General features: G+C 49.2%; 1 protein-coding gene across 1 annotated transcript in view; it reads left to right on the forward strand.

The window, feature by feature from the left end:
* LOC135570949 (anoctamin-2-like) overlaps positions 1 to 25847 on the forward strand; it is a 69094-nt gene that overhangs the window by 10346 nt on the left and 32901 nt on the right. The window contains exons 3-8 of the mRNA XM_065016767.1: positions 1322 to 1433; positions 6668 to 6725; positions 6839 to 6939; positions 11270 to 11418; positions 19486 to 19638; positions 19744 to 19796. Coding sequence (XP_064872839.1) covers positions 1322 to 1433; positions 6668 to 6725; positions 6839 to 6939; positions 11270 to 11418; positions 19486 to 19638; positions 19744 to 19796 — 626 coding nt within the window. The remainder of the gene's footprint in view (positions 1 to 1321; positions 1434 to 6667; positions 6726 to 6838; positions 6940 to 11269; positions 11419 to 19485; positions 19639 to 19743; positions 19797 to 25847) is intronic.

Below are 25847 nucleotides of genomic sequence, written 5' to 3' on the forward strand. Positions count from 1 at the left end.
GGGTAACACACCTCTACATTCAGATTATTAAGTGTTGTAGCTGGGTAACACACTACTCTACATTCAGATTATTAAGTGTTGTAGCTGGGTAACACACCTCTACATTCAGATTATTAAGTGTTGTAGCTGGGTAACACACCTCTACATTCAGATTATTAAGTGTTGTAGCTGGGTAACACACCTCTACATTCAGATTATTACGTAACACACCTCTACATTGATTGTAGCTGTTGGTAACACACCTCTACATTCAGATTATTAAGTGTTGTAGCTGGGTAACACACCTCTACATTCAGATTATTAAGTGTTGTAGCTGGGTAACACACCTCTACATTCAGATTATTAAGTGTTGTAGCTGGGTAACACACCTCTACATTCAGATTATTAAGTGTTGTAGCTGGGTAACACACCTCTACATTCAGATTATTAAGTGTTGTAGCTGGGTAACACACCTCTACATTCAGATTATTAAGTGTTGTAGCTGGGTAACACACCTCTACATTCAGATTATTAAGTGTTGTAGCTGGGTAACACACCTCTACATTCAGATTATTAAGTGTTGTAGCTGGGTAACACACCTCTACATTCAGATTATTAAGTGTTGTAGCTGGGTAACAACCTCACATTCAGATTATTAAGTGTTGTAGCTCTCTACATTCAGATTATTAAGTGTTGTAGCTGGGTAACACACCTCTACATTCAGATTATTAAGTGTTGTAGCTGGGTAACACACCTCTACATTCAGATTATTAAGTAGCTGGGTAACACACCTCTACATTCAGATTATTTGTAGCTGGGTAACACACCTCTACATTCAGATTATTAAGTGTTGTAGCTGGGTAACACACCTCTACATTCAGATTATTAAGTGTTGTAGCTGGGTAACACACCTCTACATTCAGATTATTAAGTGTTGTAGCTGGGTAACACACCTCTACATTCAGATTATTAAGTGTTGTAGCTGGGTAACACACCTCTACATTCAGATTATTAAGTGTTGTAGCTGGGTAACACACCTCTACATTCAGATTATTAAGTGTTGTAGCTGGGTAACACACCTCTACATTCAGATTATTAAGTGTTGTAGCTGGGTAACACACCTCTACATTCAGATTATTAAGTGTTGTAGCTGGGTAACACACCTCTACATTCAGATTATTACATGTTTGTGTCCTGTGTGCTACGTCAGATTTCTCAAATACTTTTTCATACGGTCTCCTGAATAAGACATCTCTCTCCTCTCTTCTCTCCCCTCTCACATCCCTCTCTCTTCACCTCTATTCATCCCTCTTCTCTCCATTCCCCCTCTCTCCTCTCCCAGAGATTCCAAGGACAGAGAGTAACTTTGAGCAGCATCTGATTCTGAAGGCTTTCCTACTGAAGTTCATGAACGCCTACGCCCCCATCTTCTATGTAGCTTTCTTTAAGGGACGGTACGACACACACATGTATACGTGGGGTTATGTGGAGAGATGAATGACACTGGGTTAGGGTTAGGGATTAGGGTTAGGGGTTGGGGTTAAGGGTTAGGGTTAGGGGTTAACATGTGGAGAGATGAATGACACTGGGTTAGGGATTAGGGTTAGGGGTTGGGGTTAAGGGTTAAGGGTTAGGGTTAGGGGTTAACATGTGGAGAGATGAATGACACTTGGTTAGGGGTTAGGGGTTGGGGTTAGGGGTTAGGGGTTGGGGTTAGGGGTTAGGGGTTGGGGTTAAGGGTTAGGGGTTAGGGGTTAACATGTGGAGAGATGAATGACACTGGGTTAGGGTTAGGGGTTAGGGTTAGGGATTAGGGTTAGGGGTTGGGGTTAAGGGTTAGGGGTTAGGGGTTAACATGTGGAGAGATGAATGACACTGGGTTAGGGTTAGGGGTTAGGGGTTAACATGTGGAGAGATGAATGACACTGGGTTAGGGGTTAGGGTTAGGGGTTAGGGGTTAACATGTGGAGAGATGAATGACACTGGGTTAGGGTTAGGGGTTAGGGTTAGGGGTTAACATGTGGAGAGATGTATGACACTGGGTTAGGGTTAGGGGTTAGGGGTTAACATGTGGAGAGATGAATGACACTGGGTTAGGGTTAGGGGTTAGGGGTTAACATGTGGAGAGATGAATGACACTGGGTTAGGGGTTAGGGTTAGGGGTTAGGGGTTAACATGTGGAGAGATGAATGACACTGGGTTAGGGTTAGGGGTTGGGGTTAGGGTTAGGGGTTAACATGTGGAGAGATGTATGACACTGGGTTAGGGGTTAGGGATTAGGGTTTGGGGTTAATGTGGAGAGATGAATGACACTGGGTTGGGGTTAGGGGTTGGGGTTAGGGGTTAACATGTGGAGAGATGTATGACACTGGGTTAGGGGTTGGGGTTAGGGTTAGGGGTTAGGGTTAGGGGTTAGGGTTAGGGGTTGACATGTGGAGAGATGAATGACACTGGGTTAGGGGTTGGGGTTAGGGGTTAGGGTTAGGGGTTAGGGGTTGACATGTGGAGAGATGAATGACACTGGGTTAGGGGTTAGGTTAGGGGTTAGGGGTTGGGGTTAGGGTTAGGGGTTAGGGGTTAACATGTGGAGAGATGAATGACACTGGGTTAGGGGTTAGGGTTAGGGTTAGGGGTTAGGGATTAGGGTTAGGGGTTAACATGTGGAGAGATGTATGACACTGGGTTAGGGGTTAGGGGTTAGGGTTTGGGGTTAACATGTGGAGAGATGAATGACACTGGGTTAGGGGTTGGGGTTGGGGTTAGGGGTTGGGGTTAGGGGTTAGGGTTTGGGGTTAACATGTGGAGAGATGACTGACACTGGGTTAGGGGTTAGGGTTAGGGGTTAGGGATTAGGGTTTGGGGTTAACATGTGGAGAGATGAATGACACTGGGTTAGGGGTTAGGGGTTGGGGTTAGGGTTAGGGTTAGGGGTTAGGGTTAGGGGTTAACATGTGGAGAGATGAATGACACTGGGTTAGGGGTTAGGGGTTAGGGTTAGGGTTAAGGGTTAGGGTTAGGGGTTAGGGGTTAACATGTGGAGAGATGAATGACACTGGGTTAGGGGTTAGGGTTAGGGTTAAGGGTTGGGGTTAGGGGTTAACATGTGGAGAGATGAATGACTCTGGGTTAGGGTTAATGTTAGGGTTAGGGGTTAGGGTTTGGGGTTAACGTGGAGAGATGAATGACACTGGGTTAGGGTTAGGGTTAGGGGTTAGAGTTTGGGGTTAACATGTGGAGAGATGAATGACACTGGGTTAGGGGTTGGGGTTAGGGTTTGGGGTTAACCGTGGAGAGATGAATGACACTGGGTTAGGGGTTAGGGTTAGGGGGTGGGGCTAGGGGTTGTTAGGGGTTGTTGACCGTTTGATGAGACAGGACTGTAAACAGACAGGACTCTACTCTGAGTAGGACTGTGAACAGACAGGACTCTACTCTGAGTAGGACTGTGAACAGACAGGACTACTCTGAGTAGGACTGTAAACAGACAGGACTCTACTCTGAGTAGGACTGTGAACAGACAGGACTCTACTCTGAGTAGGACTGTGAACAGACAGGACTCTACTCTGAGTAGGACTGTAAACAGACAGGACTCTACTCTGAGTAGGACTGTAAACAGACAGGACTCTACTCTGAGTAGGACTGTAAACAGACAGGACTCTACTCTGAGTAGGACTGTAAACAGACAGGACTCTACTCTGAGTAGGACTGTAAACAGACAGGACTCTACTCTGAGTAGGACTGTAAACAGACAGGACTCTACTCTGAGTAGGACTGTTTGATGAGACAGAACTGTGAACAGACAGGACTCTACTCTGAGTAGGACTGTGAACAGACAGGACTCTACTCTGAGTAGGACTGTGAACAGACAGGACTCTACTCTGAGTAGGACTGTAAACAGACAGGACTCTACTCTGAGTAGGACTGTAAACAGACAGGACTCTACTCTGAGTAGGACTGTAAACAGACAGGACTCTACTCTGAGTAGGACTGTAAACAGACAGGACTCTACTCTGAGTAGGACTGTAAACAGACAGGACTCTACTCTGAGTAGGACTGTGAACAGACAGGACTCTACTCTGAGTAGGACTGTTTGATGAGACAGAACTGTGAACAGACATGACTCTACTCTGAGTAGGACTGTGAACAGACAGGACTCTACACTGAGTAGGACTGTGAACAGACAGGACTCTACTCTGAGTAGGACTGTGAACAGACAGGACTCTACTCTGAGTAGGACTGTAAACAGACAGGACTCTACTCTGAGTAGGACTGTGAACAGACAGGACTCTACTCTGAGTAGGACTGTTTGATGAGACAGAACTGTAAACAGACATGACTCTACTCTGAGTAGGACTGTGAACAGACAGGACTCTACACTGAGTAGGACTGTGAACAGACAGGACTCTACACTGAGTAGGACTGTGAACAGACAGGACTCTACTCTGAGTAGGACTGTGAACAGACAGGACTCTACTCTGAGTAGGACTGTGAACAGACAGGACTCTACTCTGAGTAGGACTGTAAACAGACAGGACTCTACTCTGAGTAGGACTGTAAACAGACAGGACTCTACTCTGAGTAGGACTGTGAACAGACAGGACTCTACTCTGAGTAGGACTGTGAACAGACAGGACTCTACTCTGAGTAGGACTGTAAACAGACAGGACTCTACTCTGAGTAGGACTGTAAACAGACAGGACTCTACTCTGAGTAGGACTGTGAACAGACAGGACTCTACTCTGAGTAGGACTGTTTGATGAGACAGAACTGTGAACAGACATGACTCTACTCTGAGTAGGACTGTAAACAGACAGGACTCTACTCTGAGTAGGACTGTGAACAGACAGGACTCTACTCTGAGTAGGACTGTTTGATGAGACAGAACTGTGAACAGACATGACTCTACTCTGAGTAGGACTGTGAACAGACAGGACTCTACACTGAGTAGGACTGTGAACAGACAGGACTCTACTCTGAGTAGGACTGTGAACAGACAGGACTCTACTCTGAGTAGGACTGTAAACAGACAGTACTCTACTCTGAGTAGGACTGTGAACAGACAGGACTCTACTCTGAGTAGGACTGTTTGATGAGACAGAACTGTAAACAGACATGACTCTACTCTGAGTAGGACTGTGAACAGACAGGACTCTACACTGAGTAGGACTGTGAACAGACAGGACTCTACACTGAGTAGGACTGTGAACAGACAGGACTCTACTCTGAGTAGGACTGTGAACAGACAGGACTCTACTCTGAGTAGGACTGTGAACAGACAGGACTCTACTCTGAGTAGGACTGTAAACAGACAGGACTCTACTCTGAGTAGGACTGTAAACAGACAGGACTCTACTCTGAGTAGGACTGTGAACAGACAGGACTCTACTCTGAGTAGGACTGTGAACAGACAGGACTCTACTCTGAGTAGGACTGTAAACAGACAGGACTCTACTCTGAGTAGGACTGTAAACAGACAGGACTCTACTCTGAGTAGGACTGTAAACAGACAGGACTCTACTCTGAGTAGGACTGTGAACAGACAGGACTCTACTCTGAGTAGGACTGTTTGATGAGACAGAACTGTGAACAGACATGACTCTACACTGAGTAGGACTGTGAACAGACAGGACTCTACACTGAGTAGGACTGTGAACAGACAGGACTCTACACTGAGTAGGACTGTGAACAGACATGACTCTACTCTGAGTAGGACTGTGAACAGACAGGACTCTACTCTGAGTAGGACTGTGAACAGACAGGACTCTACTCTGAGTAGGACTGTGAACAGACAGGACTCTACTCTGAGTAGGACTGTGAACAGACAGGACTCTACTCTGAGTAGGACTGTTTGATGAGACAGAACTGTGAACAGACAGGACTCTACTCTGAGTAGGACTGTAAACAGACATGACTCTACTCTGAGTAGGACTGTAAACAGACAGGACTCTACTCTGAGTAGGACTGTGAACAGACAGGACTCTACTCTGAGTAGGACTGTTTGATGAGACAGAACTGTGAACAGACAGGACTCTACTCTGAGTAGGACTGTGAACAGACAGGACTCTACTCTGAGTAGGACTGTGAACAGACAGGACTCTACTCTGAGTAGGACTGTGAACAGACAGGACTCTACTCTGAGTAGGACTGTGAACAGACAGGACTCTACTCTGAGTAGGACTGTGAACAGACAGGACTCTACTCTGAGTAGGACTGTGAACAGACAGGACTCTACTCTGAGTAGGACTGTGAACAGACAGGACTCTACTCTGAGTAGGACTGTGAACAGACAGGACTCTACTCTGAGTAGGACTGTGAACAGACAGGACTCTACTCTGAGTAGGACTGTGAACAGACAGGACTCTACTCTGAGTAGGACTGTGAACAGACAGGACTCTACTCTGAGTAGGACTGTGAACAGACAGGACTCTACTCTGAGTAGGACTGTGAACAGACAGGACTCTACTCTGAGTAGGACTGTAAACAGACAGGACTCTACTCTGAGTAGGACTGTAAACAGACAGGACTCTACTCTGAGTAGGACTGTGAACAGACAGGACTCTACTCTGAGTAGGACTGTTTGATGAGACAGAACAGACACCCATACTATCATACTATCATACTGAATAGAACAGGTCTTTGACAGCCTTTATGTAATTATACTCACCCTGGTGTGTGTGTGTGTTGACAGGTTTGCAGGCAGGCCGGGAGACTACGTCTATGTTTTTAATGACTACCGGATGGAGGAGGTGAGGGGGGGGGGGTGTTAGTGGAGGGGGGTGTTTGTACGCTTATGTTCTTGCTTACATCTTACTGTCTGGCCTCTGTCATACTCTTGGCTCTGCCCCCCTCTCCCTCTCAGTGTGCCCCTGGAGGTTGTTTAATAGAGCTATGTATTCAGCTCAGCATCATCATGGTGGGAAAACAACTCATTCAGAACAACGTCTTTGAGATTGGCATCCCGTGAGTACACACACACACACACGTACACACACACACACACACACACACACACACACACACACACACACACACACACACGCTGCCCTGCCCATTCCTCCTCTCTATCTGCCATTATCAGATTCTGCTGAAGGACATTTTCTCTCCTGACTTTATGAGCCTAACATCAATATCAGGGATTTAATATTTTAATGGTAGGACGTTCTCCATTACTCTGTGCTGCTTCACTGGGACTCATAGTGGCTCATAGTGGCTCATAGTGGTTCATAGTGGCTCATAGTGGCTCATAGTGGTTCATAGTGGCTCATAGTGGCTCATAGTGGCTCATAGTGGCTCATAGTGGTTCATAGTGGCTCATAGTGGTTCATAGTGGCTCATAGTGGCTCATAGTGGCTCATAGTGGCTCATAGTGGTTCATAGTGGCTCATAGTGGCTCATAGTGGCTCATAGTGGCTCATAGTGGCTCCTAGTGGCTCCTAGTGGTTCATAGTGGCTCCTAGTGGCTCCTAGTGGCTCATAGTGGCTCCTAGTGGCTCCTAGTGGCTCATAGTGGTTCATAGTGGCTCATAGTGGTTCATAGTGGTTCATAGTGGTTCATAGTGGTTCATAGTGGTCATAGTGGCTCATAGTGGCTCATAGTGGCTCATAGTGGCTCATAGTGGTTCATAGTGGCTCCTAGTGGTTCATATTGGCTCATAGTGGTTTCATAGTGGCTCATATTGGCTCATAGTGGCTCATAGTGGCTCATATTGGCTCGTAGTGGTAGTGGTTCATAGTGGTTCATAGTGGTTCATAGTAGTTCATTATAGTGGCTTCCTTTCGTCTCTACCATAGCCACTGCCCAAGCCTGAAGCGGGGTTGTTTGGTACGCATACAGTCCACACTCAAGGTTTTCAAACGGCCAAACATTCAATGACATCCAGGGATATGGTGCAACAAAAATGTTTATTATTCTTATATCTAACAAATAAATGATTCTCCAATCAACTTAAAGCATAGAATACTTTATATGGAAAATACATATTATGACCTGTCTGTATGTCTGTATGGTCAAAAAACTATACCGCTCCCGCATCTAGCAAGGACTCTCCCTCTCCTGAAGGCTCAACTTCCTGCCTTTATCCTAACACACTTACCACAATACAATGAATAGGCAAGAGGGGGGCCAAAAACTAAGTTACACTAACAACAAATTAATATATCTCAATCAGGTAAATATAAATCATAAAGGTACGTACCTAATATTTCATCATTTACATTCATGTTTAATATATTTACACAAATATACATGGAGCTCCATATGTTCGGTCTTTTATACAAATATGTCCAAATCGGCTCTAACATTCATAGTGGCTCATTTTAATGTTAGGACGTTCTCTACTACTCTGTGCTTTCTCACTGGGGCTCCTAGTGGCTCATAGTGGTTTCATAGTGGCTCATAGTGGTTTCATAGTGGCTCATAGTGGTTTCATAGTGGCTCCTAGTGGCTCATTGTGGTTTCATAGTGGCTCATAGTGGCTCATAGTGGCTCCTAGTGGCTCCTAGTGGTTTCATAGTGGCTCGTAGTGGTTCATAGTGGCTCATAGTGGTTCATAGTGGCTCATAGTGGCTCATAGTGGCTCATAGTGGCTCATAGTGGCTCCTAGTGGCTCCTAGTGGCTCATAGTGGCTCATAGTGGCTCCTAGTGGTTCCTAGTGGCTCATAGTGGTTCATAGTGGCTCCTAGTGGTTCATAGTGGCTCCTAGTGGCTCCTAGTGGTTCCTAGTGGCTCATAGTGGCTCCTAGTGGCTCCTAGTGGCTCATAGTGGCTCATAGTGGTTCATAGTGGCTCCTAGTGGTTCATAGTGGCTCCTAGTGGTTCATAGTGGCTCCTAGTGGTTCATAGTGGTTCATAGTGGCTCCTAGTGGCTCCTAGTGGTTCATAGTGGTTCATAGTGGTTCATAGTGGCTCATAGTGGTTCATAGTGGTTCATTGTGGCTCATTTAATATGTTAATGGTAGGACGTTCTCTACTACTCTGTGCTGCTTCACTGGGGATCATAGTGGCTCATAGTGGCTCATAGTGGTTCATAGTGGCTCATAGTGGTTTCATAGTGGCTCATAGTGGTTTCATAGTGGCTCCTAGTGGCTCATTGTGGTTTCATAGTGGCTCATAGTGGCTCCTAGTGGCTCCTAGTGGTTTCATAGTGGTTCATAGTGGCTCATAGTGGCACCTAGTGGCTCCTAGTGGTTTCATAGTGGCTCATAGTGGTTCATAGTGGCTCATAGTGGTTCATAGTGGCTCCTAGTGGCTCCTAGTGGTTTCATAGTGGCTTGTAGTGGTTCATAGTGGTTCATAGTGGCTCATAGTGGTTCATAGTGGTTCATAGTGGTTCATAGTGGCTCATAGTGGCTCGTAGTGGTTCATAGTGGTTCATAGTGGCTCGTAGTGGCTCGTAGTGGTTCGTAGTGGCTCGTAGTGGCTCGTAGTGGTTCATAGTGGCTCGTAGTGGTTCGTAGTGGTTCGCAGTGGCTCGTAGTGGTTCATAGTGGCTCCTAGTGGCTCATAGTGGCTCCTAGTGGTTCATAGTGGTTCATAGTGGCTCCTAGTGGTTCATAGTGGCTCCTAGTGGTTCATAGTGGTTCATAGTGGCTCCTAGTGGTTCATAGTGGTTCATAGTGGCTCCTAGTGGCTCATAGTGGCTCATAGTGGCTCATAGTGGCTCATAGTGGCTCCTAGTGGCTCCTAGTGGCTCCTAGTGGCTCATAGTGGCTCCTAGTGGCTCCTAGTGGCTCCTAGTGGCTCCTAGTGGCTCCTAGTGGCTCCTAGTGGCTCCTAGTGGCTCATAGTGGTTCATAGTGGTTCATAGTGGTTCATAGTGGTCATAGTGGCTCATAGTGGCTCATAGTGGCTCATAGTGGTTCATAGTGTCTCATAGTGGTTCATAGTGGCTCCTAGTGGTTCATATTGGCTCATAGTGGTTTCATAGTGGCTCATATTGGCTCATAGTGGCTCATAGTGGCTCATATTGGCTCGTAGTGGTTCATAGTGGTTCATAGTGGCTCCTAGTGGTTCATAGTGGCTCCTAGTGGTTCATAGTGGCTCCTAGTGGTTCATAGTGGTTCATAGTGGCTCCTAGTGGCTCCTAGTGGTTCATAGTGGCTCCTAGTGGCTCCTAGTGGTTCATAGTGGCTCCTAGTGGTTCATAGTGGTTCATAGTGGCTCATAGTGGTTCATAGTGGTTCATTGTGGCTCATTTAATATGTTAATGGTAGGACGTTCTCTACTACTCTGTGCTGCTTCACTGGGGATCATAGTGGCTCATAGTGGCTCATAGTGGTTCATAGTGGCTCATAGTGGTTTCATAGTGGCTCATAGTGGTTTCATAGTGGCTCCTAGTGGCTCATTGTGGTTTCATAGTGGCTCATAGTGGCTCCTAGTGGCTCCTAGTGGTTTCATAGTGGTTCATAGTGGCTCATAGTGGCACCTAGTGGCTCCTAGTGGTTTCATAGTGGCTCATAGTGGTTCATAGTGGCTCATAGTGGTTCATAGTGGCTCCTAGTGGCTCCTAGTGGTTTCATAGTGGCTTGTAGTGGTTCATAGTGGTTCATAGTGGCTCCTAGTGGCTCATAGTGGTTCATAGTGGTTCATAGTGGTTCATAGTGGCTCATAGTGGTTCGTAGTGGCTCGTAGTGGTTCATAGTGGTTCATAGTGGCTCGTAGTGGCTCGTAGTGGTTCGTAGTGGCTCGTAGTGGCTCGTAGTGGTTCATAGTGGCTCGTAGTGGTTCGTAGTGGTTCGCAGTGGCTCGTAGTGGTTCATAGTGGCTCCTAGTGGCTCATAGTGGCTCCTAGTGGTTCATAGTGGTTCATAGTGGCTCCTAGTGGTTCATAGTGGCTCCTAGTGGTTCATAGTGGTTCATAGTGGCTCCTAGTGGTTCATAGTGGCTCATAGTGGCTCATAGTGGCTCATAGTGGCTCATAGTGGCTCCTAGTGGCTCCTAGTGGCTCATAGTGGCTCCTAGTGGCTCCTAGTGGCTCCTAGTGGCTCCTAGTGGCTCATAGTGGTTCATAGTGGCTCATAGTGGTTCATAGTGGTTCATAGTGGCTCGTAGTGACTCATAGTGGCTCATAGTGGTTCATAGTGTCTTTTTTAATGTTAGCATGTTCTCCATTACTCTGTGCTGCTTCACTGGGGCGCATAGCAACTTATAGCAGCTCATAGTGTCCTATTGTGTCCTATAGTGTCCTATAGTGTCTTGGTGTCATCGAGTTTCATGGTTCTCTTTCTCTCTGACTCCATCTCTCCTTTTCTCTCTCCATCTCTTCCTCCCTTCTCGCTCTCCCTCGTCAGTAAGTTGAAGAAGTTGATCCGAGCATGGAAGGGTAAGGGGATTTCATTGGAGGAGAGAGAGGAGCAGCGTGCCAGACCTCCTCAACAGTGGAACCTCGACTACACCCTGGTCCCCTTCGAAGGACTGACCCCCGAGTACATGGAGATGAGTGAGTATATAGTAACAGTAGATAACAGAGGTGAGGACGTCAGGTAATTAACTAGACACCTGGATCATACCACCCTGCCTCTCTCTCCCTGTTACCTGGACAGAGACCATACCACCCTGCCTCTCTCTCTGTTACCTGGACAGAGACCACCCTGTTACCTGGACAGAGACCATACCACCCTGTTACCTGGACAGAGACCATACCACCCTGTTACCTGGACAGAGACCATACCTCCCTATTACCTGGACAGAGACCATACCACCCTGTTACCTGGACAGAGACCATACCACCCTGTTACCTGGACAGAGACCATACCACCCTGTTACCTGGACAGAGACCATACCTCCCTGTTACCTGGACAGAGACCATACCACCCTGTTACCTGGACAGAGACCATACCTCCCTGTTACCTGGACAGAGACCATACCACCCTGTTACCTGGACAGAGACCATACCACCCTGTTACCTGGACAGAGACCATACCACCCTGTTACCTGGACAGAGACCATACCTCCCTGTTACCTGGACAGAGACCATACCTCCCTGTTACCTGGACAGAGACCATACCTCCCTGTTACCTGGACAAAGACCATACCTCCCTGTTACCTGGACAGAGACCATACCACCCTGTTACCTGGACAGAGACCATACCACCCTGTTACCTGGACAGAGACCATACCTCCCTGTTACCTGGACAGAGACCATACCTCCCTGTTACCTGGACAGAGACCATACCTCCCTGTTACCTGGACAGAGACCATACCTCCCTGTTACCTGGACAGAGACCATACCACCCTGTTACCTGGACAGAGACCACCCTGTTACCTGGACAGAGACCATACCTCCCTGTTACCTGGACAGAGACCATACCTCCCTGTTACCTGGACAGAGACCATACCACCCTGTTACCTGGACAGAGACCATACCACCCTGTTACCTGGACAGAGACCATACCACCCTGTTACCTGGACAGAGACCATACCTCCCTGTTACCTGGACAGAGACCATACCTCCCTGTTACCTGGACAGAGACCATACCACCCTGTTACCTGGACAGAGACCATACCATACCTCCCTGTTACCTGGACAGAGACCATACCTCCCTGTTACCTGGACAGAGACCATACCACCCTGTTACCTGGACAGAGACCATACCTCCCTGTTACCTGGACAGAGACCATACCTCCCTGTTACCTGGACAGAGACCATACCTCCCTGTTACCTGGACAGAGACCATACCTCCCTGTTACCTGGACAGAGACCATACCTCCCTGTTACCTGGACAGAGACCATACCTCCCTGTTACCTGGACAGAGACCATACCACCCTGTTACCTGGACAGAGACCATACCTCCCTGTTACCTGGACAGAGACCTCCCTGTTACCTGGACAGAGACCATACCTCCCTGTTACCTGGACAGAGACCATACCACCCTGTTACCTGGACAGAGACCATACCTCCCTGTTACCTGGACAGAGACCATACCTCCCTGTTACCTGGACAGAGACCATACCTCCCTGTTACCTGGACAGAGACCATACCTCCCTGTTACCTGGACAGAGACCATACCACCCTGTTACCTGGACAGAGACCATACCTCCCTGTTACCTGGACAGAGACCATACCTCCCTGTTACCTGGACAGAGACCATACCACCCTGTTACCTGGACAGAGACCATACCTCCCTGTTACCTGGACAGAGACCATACCTCCCTGTTACCTGGACAGAGACCATACCTCCCTGTTACCTGGACAGAGACCATACCTCCCTGTTACCTGGACAGAGACCATACCTCCCTGTTACCTGGACAGAGACCATACCTCCCTGTTACCTGGACAGAGACCATACCACCCTGTTACCTGGACAGAGACCATACCTCCCTGTTACCTGGACAGAGACCATACCTCCCTGTTACCTGGACAGAGACCATACCTCCCTGTTACCTGGACAGAGACCATACCTCCCTGTTACCTGGACAGAGACCATACCTCCCTGTTACCTGGACAGAGACCATACCTCCCTGTTACCTGGACAGAGACCATACCTCCCTGTTACCTGGACAGAGACCATACCTCCCTGTTACCTGGACAGAGACCATACCACCCTGTTACCTGGACAGAGACCACCCTGTTACCTGGACAGAGACCACCCTGTTACCTGGACAGAGACCACCCTGTTACCATACCACCCTGTTACCTGGACAGAGACCACCCTGTTACCTGGACAGAGACCATACCACCCTGTTACCTGGACAGAGACCATACCACCCTGTTACCTGGACCCTACCACCCTGTTACCTGGACAGAGACCATACCTCCCTGTTACCTGGACAGAGACCATACCACCCTGTTACCTGGACAGAGACCATACCTCCCTGTTACCTGGACAGAGACCATACCACCCTGTTACCTGGACAGAGACCATACCACCCTGTTACCTGGACAGAGACCATACCACCCTGTTACCTGGACAGAGACCACCCTGTTACCTGGACAGAGACGATACCACCCTGACTCTCTCTCTGTTACCTGGACAGAGACCATACCACCCTGACTCTCTCTCTGTTACCTGGACAGAGACCATACCACCCTGACTCTCTCTCTGTTACCTGGACAGAGACCATACCACCCTGACTCTCTCTCTCTGTTACCTGGACAGAGACCATACCACCCTGACTCTCTCTCTGTTACCTGGACAGAGACCATACCACCCTGACTCTCTCTACCTGTTACCTGGACAGAGACCATACCACCCTGACTCTCTCTACCTGTTACCTGGACAGCGACCATACCACCCTGCCTCTCTCTCTCTGTTACCTGGACAGAGACCATACCACCCTGACTCTCTCTCTCTCTGTTACCTGGACAGAGACCATACCACCCTGCCTCTCTGTCTCTCTCTTAGGCTTGGTACACTTACAGCTCATCTCTTGGCAGTAGTACTATAGATTACTTTATCACTGAACCTCATCCCAGATCCAAGATGGCGTAGCAGTTCAGGCTTCTTTGTCTTGTTGTGTCCCGTGTATATATATTTGGCTTGGTGCACTTACAGCTCATATCTTGGCTACTGTAGATTACTTTATCACTGAACCTCATCCCAGATCCAAGATGGTGTAGCAGTTCAGGCGTCTTTGTCTTGTTGTGTCCCGTGTATATATCTTTTTTTTCCTTCGTATATATTTCGTAGATATTTTTTATATTTTTAACCTCAGTTTCAACATGCTCTCCTACAACCCGCCACCCAATGTGGTATGGATCTGCTATTTTCTATACTGCAGAACCGGAGATAGCCAGCTTAGTAGTCAGTTAGCCACTGCTAGTGGTCATCAGCTAACCTGGTCAACTCCTGCCAGTCAGCATAGAGCGACTCAACCCAGATCATACCGGACTGCTTTTTCTCCACATTTCCGGTTTCCTACCGCAAGCTCTGAACCTTTTCACCTGGATCATCACAGCTAGCTAGCTGCTATCCAAGTGGCTACCCCTGGCTATCGTCTCTATCTCGAAGCAACCACCAGTGAGCCTGGAACTAGCCTCGTGCTAGTCCCATCTCGCGGCTAGCTGAAGAGGTCCATCAGCCACTCCTTGGGCTACAATACATATTTTGCCAATTGGCCTGGACCTCTTTTACTGCCGACACTGAGCCCTGACGATTCCATCACGACAGGTCTACCGACATAATCTGCCGATTGGTTTCAACAGGCTCCTCTGTTGCGACATCCCCTGAAGGCCCATCCGCTAGCCTGCTAGCCACGACCCGCTAGCTGTTTAGAGCATATTGGAATGTTAGCTGAAGAGGACCTTCAGCCAATTTCTTGGGCTACAATACCTATTTTGCCAATTGGCCTGGACCCTTTTACCACACGGAGCCCTGCTGATCCATCATGACTGGTCTGCCGACGTAACCACACGAGGGGGCTACAACAGACTTCTTCCGTTAAGACGTCCCTTCTGCTAGCCTTTTAGACCCGTCCTGCTAGCTGTCTGAATCTCCGTGTCTCCAGCTCACCTAGCTTCCCACTGGTCCCTATGATCACTCGGCTACGCATGCCTCTCCCTAATGTCAATATGTCTTGTCCATTGCTGTTTTGGTTAGTGATTATTGTCTTATTTCACTGTAGAGACTCCAGCCCTGATCAATATGCCTTAACTAGCAATTTTGTTTCACCTCCCACACATGCGGTTGACCTCACCTGGTCTAAATGGTGGCTCTATAGACAAAACCTCTCTCATCGTCACTCAATGCCTAGGTTTACCTCCACTGTATTCACGTCCTACCATACCCTTGTCTGTACATTATGCCTTGAATCTAGTCGTCCGTGCCCAGAAACCTGCTCCTTTTTCTCTCTGTTCCGAACGCACTAGACAACCAGTTCTTGTAGCCTTTAGCCGTACCCTTATCCTACTCCTCCTCTGTTCCTCTGGTGATGTAGAGGTTAATCCAGGCCCTGCAGCGCCTAGCTCCACTCCCATTCCCCAGGCGCCTCATTTGTTGACTTCCCTAAACCACTTACACTTCAGCGAGCAGGCCTTTCTAATCGACCTGGCCTGGGTATCCTGGAAGTATATTGACCTCATTCTGTCAGTAGAGGATTCCTGGTTATTCTTTAAAAGTGCTTTCCTCACCATCTTAAATAAATAATCATGCCCCATTCAAAAAATGTAGAACCAGGAACCTATATAACCCTTGGTTCTCTCCAGACCTGACTGCCCTTGACCAGCACAAAAACATCCTGTGGCATTCTGCATCTAATAGCCCTCTGTGATTTGCAATATTTCAGGGAAGTTAGGAACAAATATACACAGGCAGTTAGGAAAGTTAAGGCTGGCTTTTTCAAACAGAAAATTGCATCATGTAGCACAAACTCCAAAAGGTTCTGGGACACTATAAAGTTCATGAAGAAGAAGAGCACCTCCTAACAGCTGCTCACTACACTGAAGATAGGAAACACTGTCACCACTGATAAATCCACCATAATTGAGAATTTCAATAAGCATTTTTCTACGGCTGGCCATGCTTTCCACCTGGCTACCTCAACCCTGGTCAACAGCACTGCAACTCCACAGCAACTTGCCCAAACCTCCCACATTTCTCCTTCACCCAAATCCAGATAGCCGATGTTCTGAAAGAGAATCTGGACCCCTACATATCAGCTGGGCTAGACAATCTGGACCCTCTCTTTCTGAAACTATCCATCACAATTGTTGCAACCCCTATTCCTAGCCTGTTCAACCTCTCTTTCGTATCGTCTGTTATCCCCAAAGACTGGAAAGCTGCCGCAGTCTTCCCCTCTTCAAAGGGGGACACTTCTGTCCCTTCTTTGGACACTGTGTTAACTAACCTCCAGACGAGCTTCAATGCCATACATCTCTCCTTCTGTGGCCTCCAACTGCTCTTAAATGCAAGTAAAACTAAATGCATGCTCTTCGACCGATCGCTGCCCGCACCTGCCTGCCCGCCCGTCCAGCATCACTACTCTGGACTATTCTGACTTAGAATATGTGGACAATTACAAATACCTAGGTGTCTGGTTAGATTGTAAACTCCTTCCAGACTCACATCAAGCATCGTCTAGGTCGTGAACTCAGGGTGGGTCCCCTGCTAGGTCCTGAACTCAGGGTGTGTCCCCTGCTAGGTCCTGAACTCGGGGTGAGTCCCCTGCTAGGTCCTGAACTCGGGGTGGGTCCCCTGCTAGGTCCTGAACTCTGGGTGGGTCCCCTGTTAGGTCCTGAACTCGGGGTGGGTCCCCTGCTAGGTCCTGTACTCGGGGTGGGTCCCCTGCTAGGTCCTGAACTCGGGGTGGGTCCCCTGCTAGGTCCTGAACTCGGGGTGGGTCCCCTGCTAGGTCCTGAACTCGGGGTGGGTCCCCTGCTAGGTCCTGAACTCGGGGTGGGTCCCCTGCTAGGTCCTGAACTCGGGGTGGGTCCCCTGCTAGGTCCTGAACTCGGGGTGGGTCCCCTGCTAGGTCCTGAACTCGGGGTGGGTCCCCTGCTAGGTCCTGAACTCGGGGTGGGTCCCCCTAGGTCCTGAACTCGGGGTGGGTCCCCTGCTAGGTCCTGAACTCGGGGTGGGTCCCCTGCTAGGTCCTGAACTCGGGGTGGGTCCCCTGCTAGGTCCTGAACTCGGGGGGGTGGGTCCCTGCTAGGTCCTGAACTCGGGGTGGGTCCCCTGCTAGGTCCTGAACTCGGGGTGGGTCCCCTGCTAGGTCCTGAACTCGGGGTGGGTCCCCTGCTAGGTCCTGAACTCGGGGTGGGTCCCCTGCTAGGTCCTGAACTCGGGGTGGGTCCCCTGCTAGGTCCTGAACTCGGGGTGGGTCCCCTGCTAGGTCCTGAACTCGGGGTGGGTCCCCTGCTAGGTCCTGAACTCGGGGTGGGTCCCCTGCTAGGTCCTGAACTCGGGGGTGGGTCCCCTGCTAGGCCCTGAACTCGGGGTGGGTCCCCTGCTAGGCCCTGAACTCTGGGTGGGTCCCCTGCTAGGTCCTGAACTCTGGGTGGGTCCCCTGCTAGGTCCTGAACTCGGGGTGGGTCCCCTGCTAGGTCCTGAACTCGGGGTGGGTCCCCTGCTAGGTCCTGAACTCGGGGTGGGTCCCCTGCTAGGTCCTGAACTCGGGGTGGGTCCCCTGCTAGGTCCTGAACTCGGGGTGGGTCCCCTGCTAGGTCCTGAACTCAGGGGTGGGTCCCCTGCTAGGTCCTGAACTCAGGGGTGGGTCCCCTGCTAGGTCCTGAACTCGGGGTGGGTCCCCTGCTAGGTCATGAATTCGGGGTGGGTCCCCTGCTAGGTCCTGAACTCGGGGTGGGTCCCCTGCTAGGCCCTGAACTCGGGGTGGGTCCCCTGCTAGGCCCTGAACTCGAGGTGGGTCCCCTGCTAGGCCCTGAACTCGGGGTGGGTCCCCTGCTAGGCCCTGAACTCGGGGTGGGTCCCCTGCTAGGCCCTGAACTCGGGGTGGGTCCCCTGCTAGGCCCTGAACTCGGGGTGGGTCCCCTGCTAGGCCCTGAACTCGGGGTGGGTCCCCTGCTAGGCCCTGAACTCGGGGTGGGTCCCCTGCTAGGCCCTGAACTCGGGGTGGGTCCCCTGCTAGGCCGTGAACTCGGGGTGGGTCCCCTGCTAGGCCCTGAACTCGGGGTGGGTCCCCTGCTAGGCCCTGAACTCGGGGTGGGTCCCCTGCTAGGCCCTGAACTCGGGGTGGGTCCCCTGCTAGGCCCTGAACTCGGGGTGGGTCCCCTGCTAGGCCCTGAACTCTGTGTTGGTCCCCTGCTAGGTCCTGAACTCAGGGGTGGGTCCCCTGCTAGGTCCTGAACTCGGGGTGGGTCCCCTGCTAGGTCATGAATTCGGGGTGGGTCCCCTGCTAGGCCCTGAACTCTGTGTTGGTCCCCTGCTAGGTCCTGAACTCAGGGGTGGGTCCCCTGCTAGGTCCTGAACTCTGGGGTGGGTCCCCTGCTAGGTCCTGAACTCTGGGTGGGTCCCCTGCTAGGTCCTGAACTCGGGGTGGGTCCCCTGCTAGGTCGTGAACTCGGGGTGGGTCCCCTGCTAGGCCCTGAACTCTGGGAGGGTCCCCTGCTAGGTCCTGAACTCTGGGTGGGTCCCCTGCTAGGTCCTGAACTCGGGGTGGGTCCCCTGCTAGGTCCTGAACTCGGGGTGGGTCCCCTGCTAGGTCCTGAACTCGGGGTGGGTCCCCTGCTAGGTCCTGAACTCGGGGTGGGTCCCCTGCTAGGTCCTGAACTCGGGGTGGGTCCCCTGCTAGGTCCTGAACTCGGGGTGGGTCCCCTGCTAGGTCCTGAACTCGGGGTGGGTCCCCTGCTAGGTCCTGAACTCGGGGTGGGTCCCCTGCTAGGTCCTGAACTCGGGGTGGGTCCCCTGCTAGGTCCTGAACTCGGGGTGGGTCCCCTGCTAGGTCCTGAACTCTGGGGTGGGTCCCCTGCTAGGTCCTGAACTCTGTGTTGATCCCCTGCCCTCCAGCTGTTTGTTGGTGTGTTGTAGAGGACTACCAGATAAGATAATGACTTGTTCCATACACTTCCTCAATTTGTTCCTCTCTACCACTCTGTGTGTGTTCTCTCCCCAGTTATCCAGTTTGGTTTTGTTTCTCTGTTTGTCGCGTCGTTCCCTCTGGCTCCTCTCTTCGCTCTTCTCAACAACGTGATCGAGATCCGCCTCGATGCCAAGAAGTTTGTCACCGAGCTGCGACGACCGGACGCTGTCCAAGCCAAAGACATCGGTAACACACACGCTTGCACGCAAAGATGCATGTCCACACACAGATCCACACACATATCCACACCCCTCCACTCTTCTCTCACAACTCTGTTCTCTCTCTCTGTAGGAATCTGGTACAACATCCTGAGTGGAATGGGAAAGTTCTCTGTCATTATAAATGTAAGTGTTAACATTGGAGCGCACACACTCATTCTAAAAACAGTGTATTTTTGCACCCTGATGCAATAAAGATAATATTCACCCATTTTTAATGTTCTATTGTTTTTCTGCATCTCTTAGTGATGTTCTGTCATTTCCCGGGGTCATTTAATGTTTTCATGTGTATCTGAGCTATTGCTGTTCAAGCAGGCAGAAATCAGTCCGGAATGAAGTAGCACTGTGATAGTCAGTCACTACACTGGAAGTTAATATGAAGTAGCACTGTGATAGTCAGTCATAGGGACCAGGTTCATTGCATGGTGCCGTTGCCAATGTCAGACTCCACTCTGCTTCAATCTGCAGGTTGGATGAGATTGTAGACTCCTAAATTGATAGGGCAGTTTGTTTAGGCGATTTTACAGCTAACTAGATACGATACATGCTGATATTGTCTTTGGTATTATGGTCTGCAGACATGTTGGCTTGCCAGCCAGCTCATAGAGATGTTTTATGAGATACACATGGGATACCTCGTCCAACTAAATGCAGTTTCCTTCTAGACAACAACAATAACAACTAATAAACAATAACAATAGAAACTAAGTAAATGTCTCAGTAGAATTAACATGTTAGCATCAGTATAATACACGAAGGCACAATTTGTAGTCCAATATTTGTATGTGTATTGGGGAAGGGTGGGATGGAGGGCAAGTGTTTAAACTGAGCAGTATTGTAAGAGTCTGGTAACAGCAGTTGTGTGTGTGTGTGTGGCATGAACATGTGTCCTTGTGAATGTTTAAAGGTCTTACTCACGTCAGCTACGGAAAGCGTGATCACACAGTCGTCCGAAACAACTGGTGCCGTCATGCATGGTTCGGTGTTGCTTGCATCGTAGCGGGATTTCTTATAAGCGTCCGGATACGTGTCCCCCTCCTTGAAAGCGGCAGCTCTAGCCTTTAGCTCAGTGCGGATGTTGCCTGTAATCCATGGCTTCTGGTTGGGATGTTTACGTACGGTCGCTGTGGTGAAAACGTTGTTGTTGTTAATGAATCCGGATGAATCCCGTAACATATTCTCTGCTAGCTAAACAGTCCTGTACCTTAGCATCCGCTTCATCGGACCACTTCCTTATAGAGCACATCACTGGTACTTCCTGTTTGAGTACGCAGGAATCAGGAGGATAGAGTTATGGTCAGATTGGCCAAATGGAGGGAGAGCCTTGTGTGTGGAGTAAATGTGATTCAGTTTTTTCAGCTCTAGTTGTACGTGACATGCTGGTAGAAATGACATAAGATGGATTTCAGTTTTCCTGCATTAAAGTCTCCGGGTACTAGGAGCGCCACCTCTGGATGAGAATTTTCTTGTTTGCTTATGGCCTTATACAGCTCGTTGAGTGCGGTCTTAATCTGAGGACCCATGCCAAATCTTTTTAGTTTCCTGAGGGGGAATAGGCTTTGTTGTGCCCTATTCACGACTGTCTTGATTTGTTTGGACCATTCTAGTTTGTTGGTGATGTGGACACCAAGGAACTTGAAGCTCTCAACCTGCTCCACTACAGCCCCGTCAATGAGAATGGGGGCGTGTTCGGCCCGCCTTTTCCTGTAGTCCACAATCATCTCCTTTGTCTTGATTGCTTTGAGGGATACGTTGTTAGTGTGGCACCACCCTGCCAGGTCTCTGACCTCCTCCCTATAGGCTGTCTCATCGTTGAGGGAGAGGTTGTTAGTGTGGCACCACCCTGCCAGGTCTCTGACCTCTGCCCTATAGGTTGTCTCGTCATTGTCAGTGATCAGGCTGTTGTCGTCTGCAACTTAATGATGGTGTTGGAGTCGTGCCTTGTGTGTTGTTACCTACCCTTACCACCTGGGGCGGCCTGTCAGGAAGTCCAGGATCCAGTTGCAGAGGGTCCTGGGTGTTTAGTCCCAGAGTCCTTAGCTTAGTGATGAGCTTTGATCAAATGTATTTATATAGTCCTTACATCAGCGGATATCTCAAAGTGCTGTACAGAAACCCAGCCTAAAACCCCAAACAGCAAGCAATGCAGGTGTAGAAGCACGGTGGCTAGAAAAACCTCCCTAGAAAGGCCCAACCCTAGGAAGAAACCTAGAGAGGAACCAGGCTATGTGGGGTGGCCAGTCCTCTTCTGGCTGTGCCGGGTGGAGATTATAATAGAACATGGCCAAGATGTTCAAATGTTCATAAATGACCAGCATGGTCAGATAATAGTAATGGCACTATGGTGTTGAACGCTGAACTGTAGTCAATGAATAGCATTCTCACGTAGGTGTTCCTTTTGTCCAGGGGGTGGAAGGGCAGTGTGGAGTGCAATAAAGATTGCATCATCTGTGTATCTGTTTGAGTGATATGCAAATTGGAGTGGGCTAGGGTTCCTGGGATAATGGTGTTGATGTGAGCCATGACCAGCCTTTCAAAGTACTTCATGGCTACGGACGTGAGTGCTACGGGTCTGTAGTCATTGAGGCAGGTTACCTTAGTGTTCTTGGGCACAAGCTTGAAACATGTTGGTATTACAGACTCAATCAGGGACGTGTTGAAAATGTCAGTGAAGACACCTGCCAATTGGTCAGCACATGCCCGGAGCCCCCTCAATGGTAATCCGTCTGGCCCAGCTGCCTTGTAATGTTGACCGGTTTTAATAAAGGTCTTACTCACGTCAGCTACGGAGAGCGTGATCACACAGTCGTCCAGAACAGCTGATGCTCTCATGCATGCATCAGTGTTGCTTGCCCCGAAGCGAGCATAGAAGTGATTTAGCTCGTCTGGTAGGTTTGTGTCACTGGGCAGCTCACGGCTGTTCTTCCCTTTGTAGTCTGTAATAGTTTGCAAGCCCTGCCACATCCGACGAGCATTGAAGCCGGTGTAGTACGATTCAATCATAGTCCTGTATTGACGCTTTGCCTGTTTGATGGTTCGTCTGAGGGCGTAGCGGGATTTCTCATAAGCGTCCTGGTTAGAGTCACGCTCCTTGAAGGCGGCAGCTCTTCCCTTTAGCTCAGTGCAGATGTTGCCTGTAATCCATGGTTTCTGGTTGGGTTATGTACGTACATCCATGTTGACATTCATCCACGATCCGGTGACTGTTTAGAAAGGATGGGAGGTATTTCCTCAGCAGTTTATAACTTATATTATACAACCTTTATTTAACTAGGCAAGTCAGAAATTCTTATTTTACAATGATGGCTTCCCCCGGCCAAACCCTAACCCAGACGATACTGGACCAATTGTGCACCTCCCTATGGGACTCTCGATCACGTCCAGGTTGTAATACAGCCCAGGATCGAACCAGGGTCTGTAGTGAAGCTTTTAGCACTGAGATGCAGTGCCTTAGACCTCTACGCCACTCAGGAGCGGTGCTTGGACTGTCTCTTAGTCAATATCTTAACGCGGCCTTGAAATGTGAAGAGAGGCTCCAGGCTCCTAGATGGTTCGAGTGGAGTCCATCTCTGTAGAGCATCTTTTGCTTCTAATAAGTGTTGCAATTCTAAAAAGTTATGCAGACAGAGTGGCGGTAGTCTTTAAGCCAGATGTGATGTGCTAAGAGGCTGGTGAACATTGCACTGCATGTCAACATTCTGCAGCCATGTCAACATTCTGCAGCCATGTCAACATTCTGCAGCCATGTCAACATTCTGCAGCCATGTCAACATTCTGCAGCCATGTCAACATTCTGCAGCCATGTCAACATTCTGCAGCCTGGTGAACATTCTGCAGCCTGGGGAATATTCTGCAGCCTGGGGAATATTCTGCAGCCTGGGGAACATTCTGCAGCCTGGTGAACATTCTGCAGCCTGGGGAACATTCTGCAGCCATGTCAACATTCTGCAGCCATGTCAACATTCTGCAGCCATGTCAACATTCTGCAGCCATGTCAACATTCTGCAGCCATGTCAACATTCTGCAGCCTGGTGAACATTCTGCAGCCATGTCAACATTCTGCAGCCATGTCAACATTCTGCAGCCTGGTGAACATTCTGCAGCCATGTCAACATTCTGCAGCCATGTCAACATTCTGCAGCCTGGGGAACGTTCTGCAGCCTGGTGAACATTCTGCAGCCTGTTGAACATTCTGCAGCCTGGGGAACATTCTGCAGCCTGGGGAACATTCTGCAGCCTGGGGAACATTCTGCAGCCTGGTGAACATTCTGCAGCCTGGTGAACATTCTGCAGCCTGGTGAACATTCTGCAGCCTGGTGAACATTCTGCAGCCTGGGGAACATTCTGCAGCCTGGGGAACATTCTGCAGCCTGGTGAACATTCTGCAGCCTGGTGAACATTCTGCAGCCTGGGGAACATTCTGCAGCCTGGGGAACATTCTGCAGCCATGTCAACATTCTGCAGCCATGTCAACATTCTGCAGCCATGTCAACATTCTGCAGCCATGTGAACATTCTGCAGCCTGGTGAACATTCTGCAGCCTGGTGAACATTCTGCAGCCTGGTGAACATTCTGCAGCCTGGTGAACATTCTGAAGCCTGGGGAACATTCTGCAGCCTGGTGAACATTCTGCAGCCTGGTGAACATTCTGCAGCCATGTCAACATTCTGCAGCCATGTCAACATTCTGCAGCCATGTCAACATTCTGCAGCCTGGTGAACATTCTGCAGCCTGGTGAACATTCTGCAGCCTGGTGAACATTCTGCAGCCTGGTGAACATTCTGCAGCCATGGGAACATTCTGCAGCCATGTCAACATTCTGCAGCCTGGTGAACATTCTGCAGCCATGTCAACATTCTGCAGCCATGTCAACATTCTGCAGCCATGTCAACATTCTGCAGCCATGTCAACATTCTGCAGCCATGTCAACATTCTGCAGCCATGTCAACATTCTGCAGCCATGTGAACATTCTGCAGCCTGGTGAACATTCTGCAGCCATGTCAACATTCTGCAGCCATGTCAACATTCTGCAGCCTGGGGAACATTCTGCAGCCATGTCAACATTCTGCAGCCTGGGGAACATTCTGCAGCCTCACAGAAGGTTCACTAGGCTCTTAGAACTTAATATCTCTCTTAAAGCTCAGTGACGGCACGGGGCCAGAGATAACCGGCTGCTTTTCAGACCCTTTTAGGGTGTTGCTCATCCTAGATCCTGATCCAGCCAGACATCATCCTCAAATCATCCTGTAAATGGATCAACCAGATAATCCCCCAAATATTTTGTGCTACATGAGATAATGTCCTCTGTAATATGTCTCTCTGTTTGATGTGATGAGATAATGTCCTCTGTAATATGTCTCTCTGTTTGACGTGATGAGATAATGTCCTCTAATGTCTCTGTTGGACGTGATGAGATAATGTCCTCTGTAATGTCTGTTTGACGTGATGAGATAATGTCCTCTGCAATGTCTCTGTTGGACGTGATGAGATAATGTCCTCTGTAATGTCTCTGTTGGACGTGATGAGATAATGTCCTCTGTAATGTCTCTGTTGGACGTGATGAGATAATGTCCTCTAATGTCTCTGTTGGACGTGATGAGATAATGTCCTCTGTAATGTCTCTGTTGGACGTGATGAGATAATGTCTCTGTTGGACGTGATGAGATAATGTCCTCTGTAATGTCTCTGTTTGACGTGATGAGATAATGTCCTCTGTAATGTCTCTGTTGGACGTGATGAGATAATGTCCTCTGTAATGTCTGTTTGACGTGATGAGATAATGTCCTCTGTAATGTCTCTGTTGGACGTGATGAGATAATGTCCTCTGTAATGTCTCTGTTGGACGTGATGAGATAATGTCCTCTGTAATGTCTCTGTTGGACGTGATGAGATAATGTCCTCTGTAATGTCTCTGTTGGACGTGATGAGATAATGTCCTCTGTAATGTCTCTGTTGGACGTGATGAGATAATGTCCTCTGTAATGTCTGTTTGACGTGATGAGATAATGTCCTCTGTAATGTCTCTGTTGGACGTGATGAGATAATGTCCTCTGTAATGTCTCTGTTGGACGTGATGAGATAATGTCCTCTGTAATGTCTCTGTTGGACGTGATGAGATAATGTCCTCTGTAATGTCTCTGTTGGACGTGATGAGATAATGTCCTCTGTAATGTCTC

Source organism: Oncorhynchus nerka, unplaced genomic scaffold (assembly GCF_034236695.1).
Source record: "Oncorhynchus nerka isolate Pitt River unplaced genomic scaffold, Oner_Uvic_2.0 unplaced_scaffold_885, whole genome shotgun sequence".
In the NCBI taxonomy this organism is placed as follows: domain Eukaryota; kingdom Metazoa; phylum Chordata; class Actinopteri; order Salmoniformes; family Salmonidae; genus Oncorhynchus; species Oncorhynchus nerka.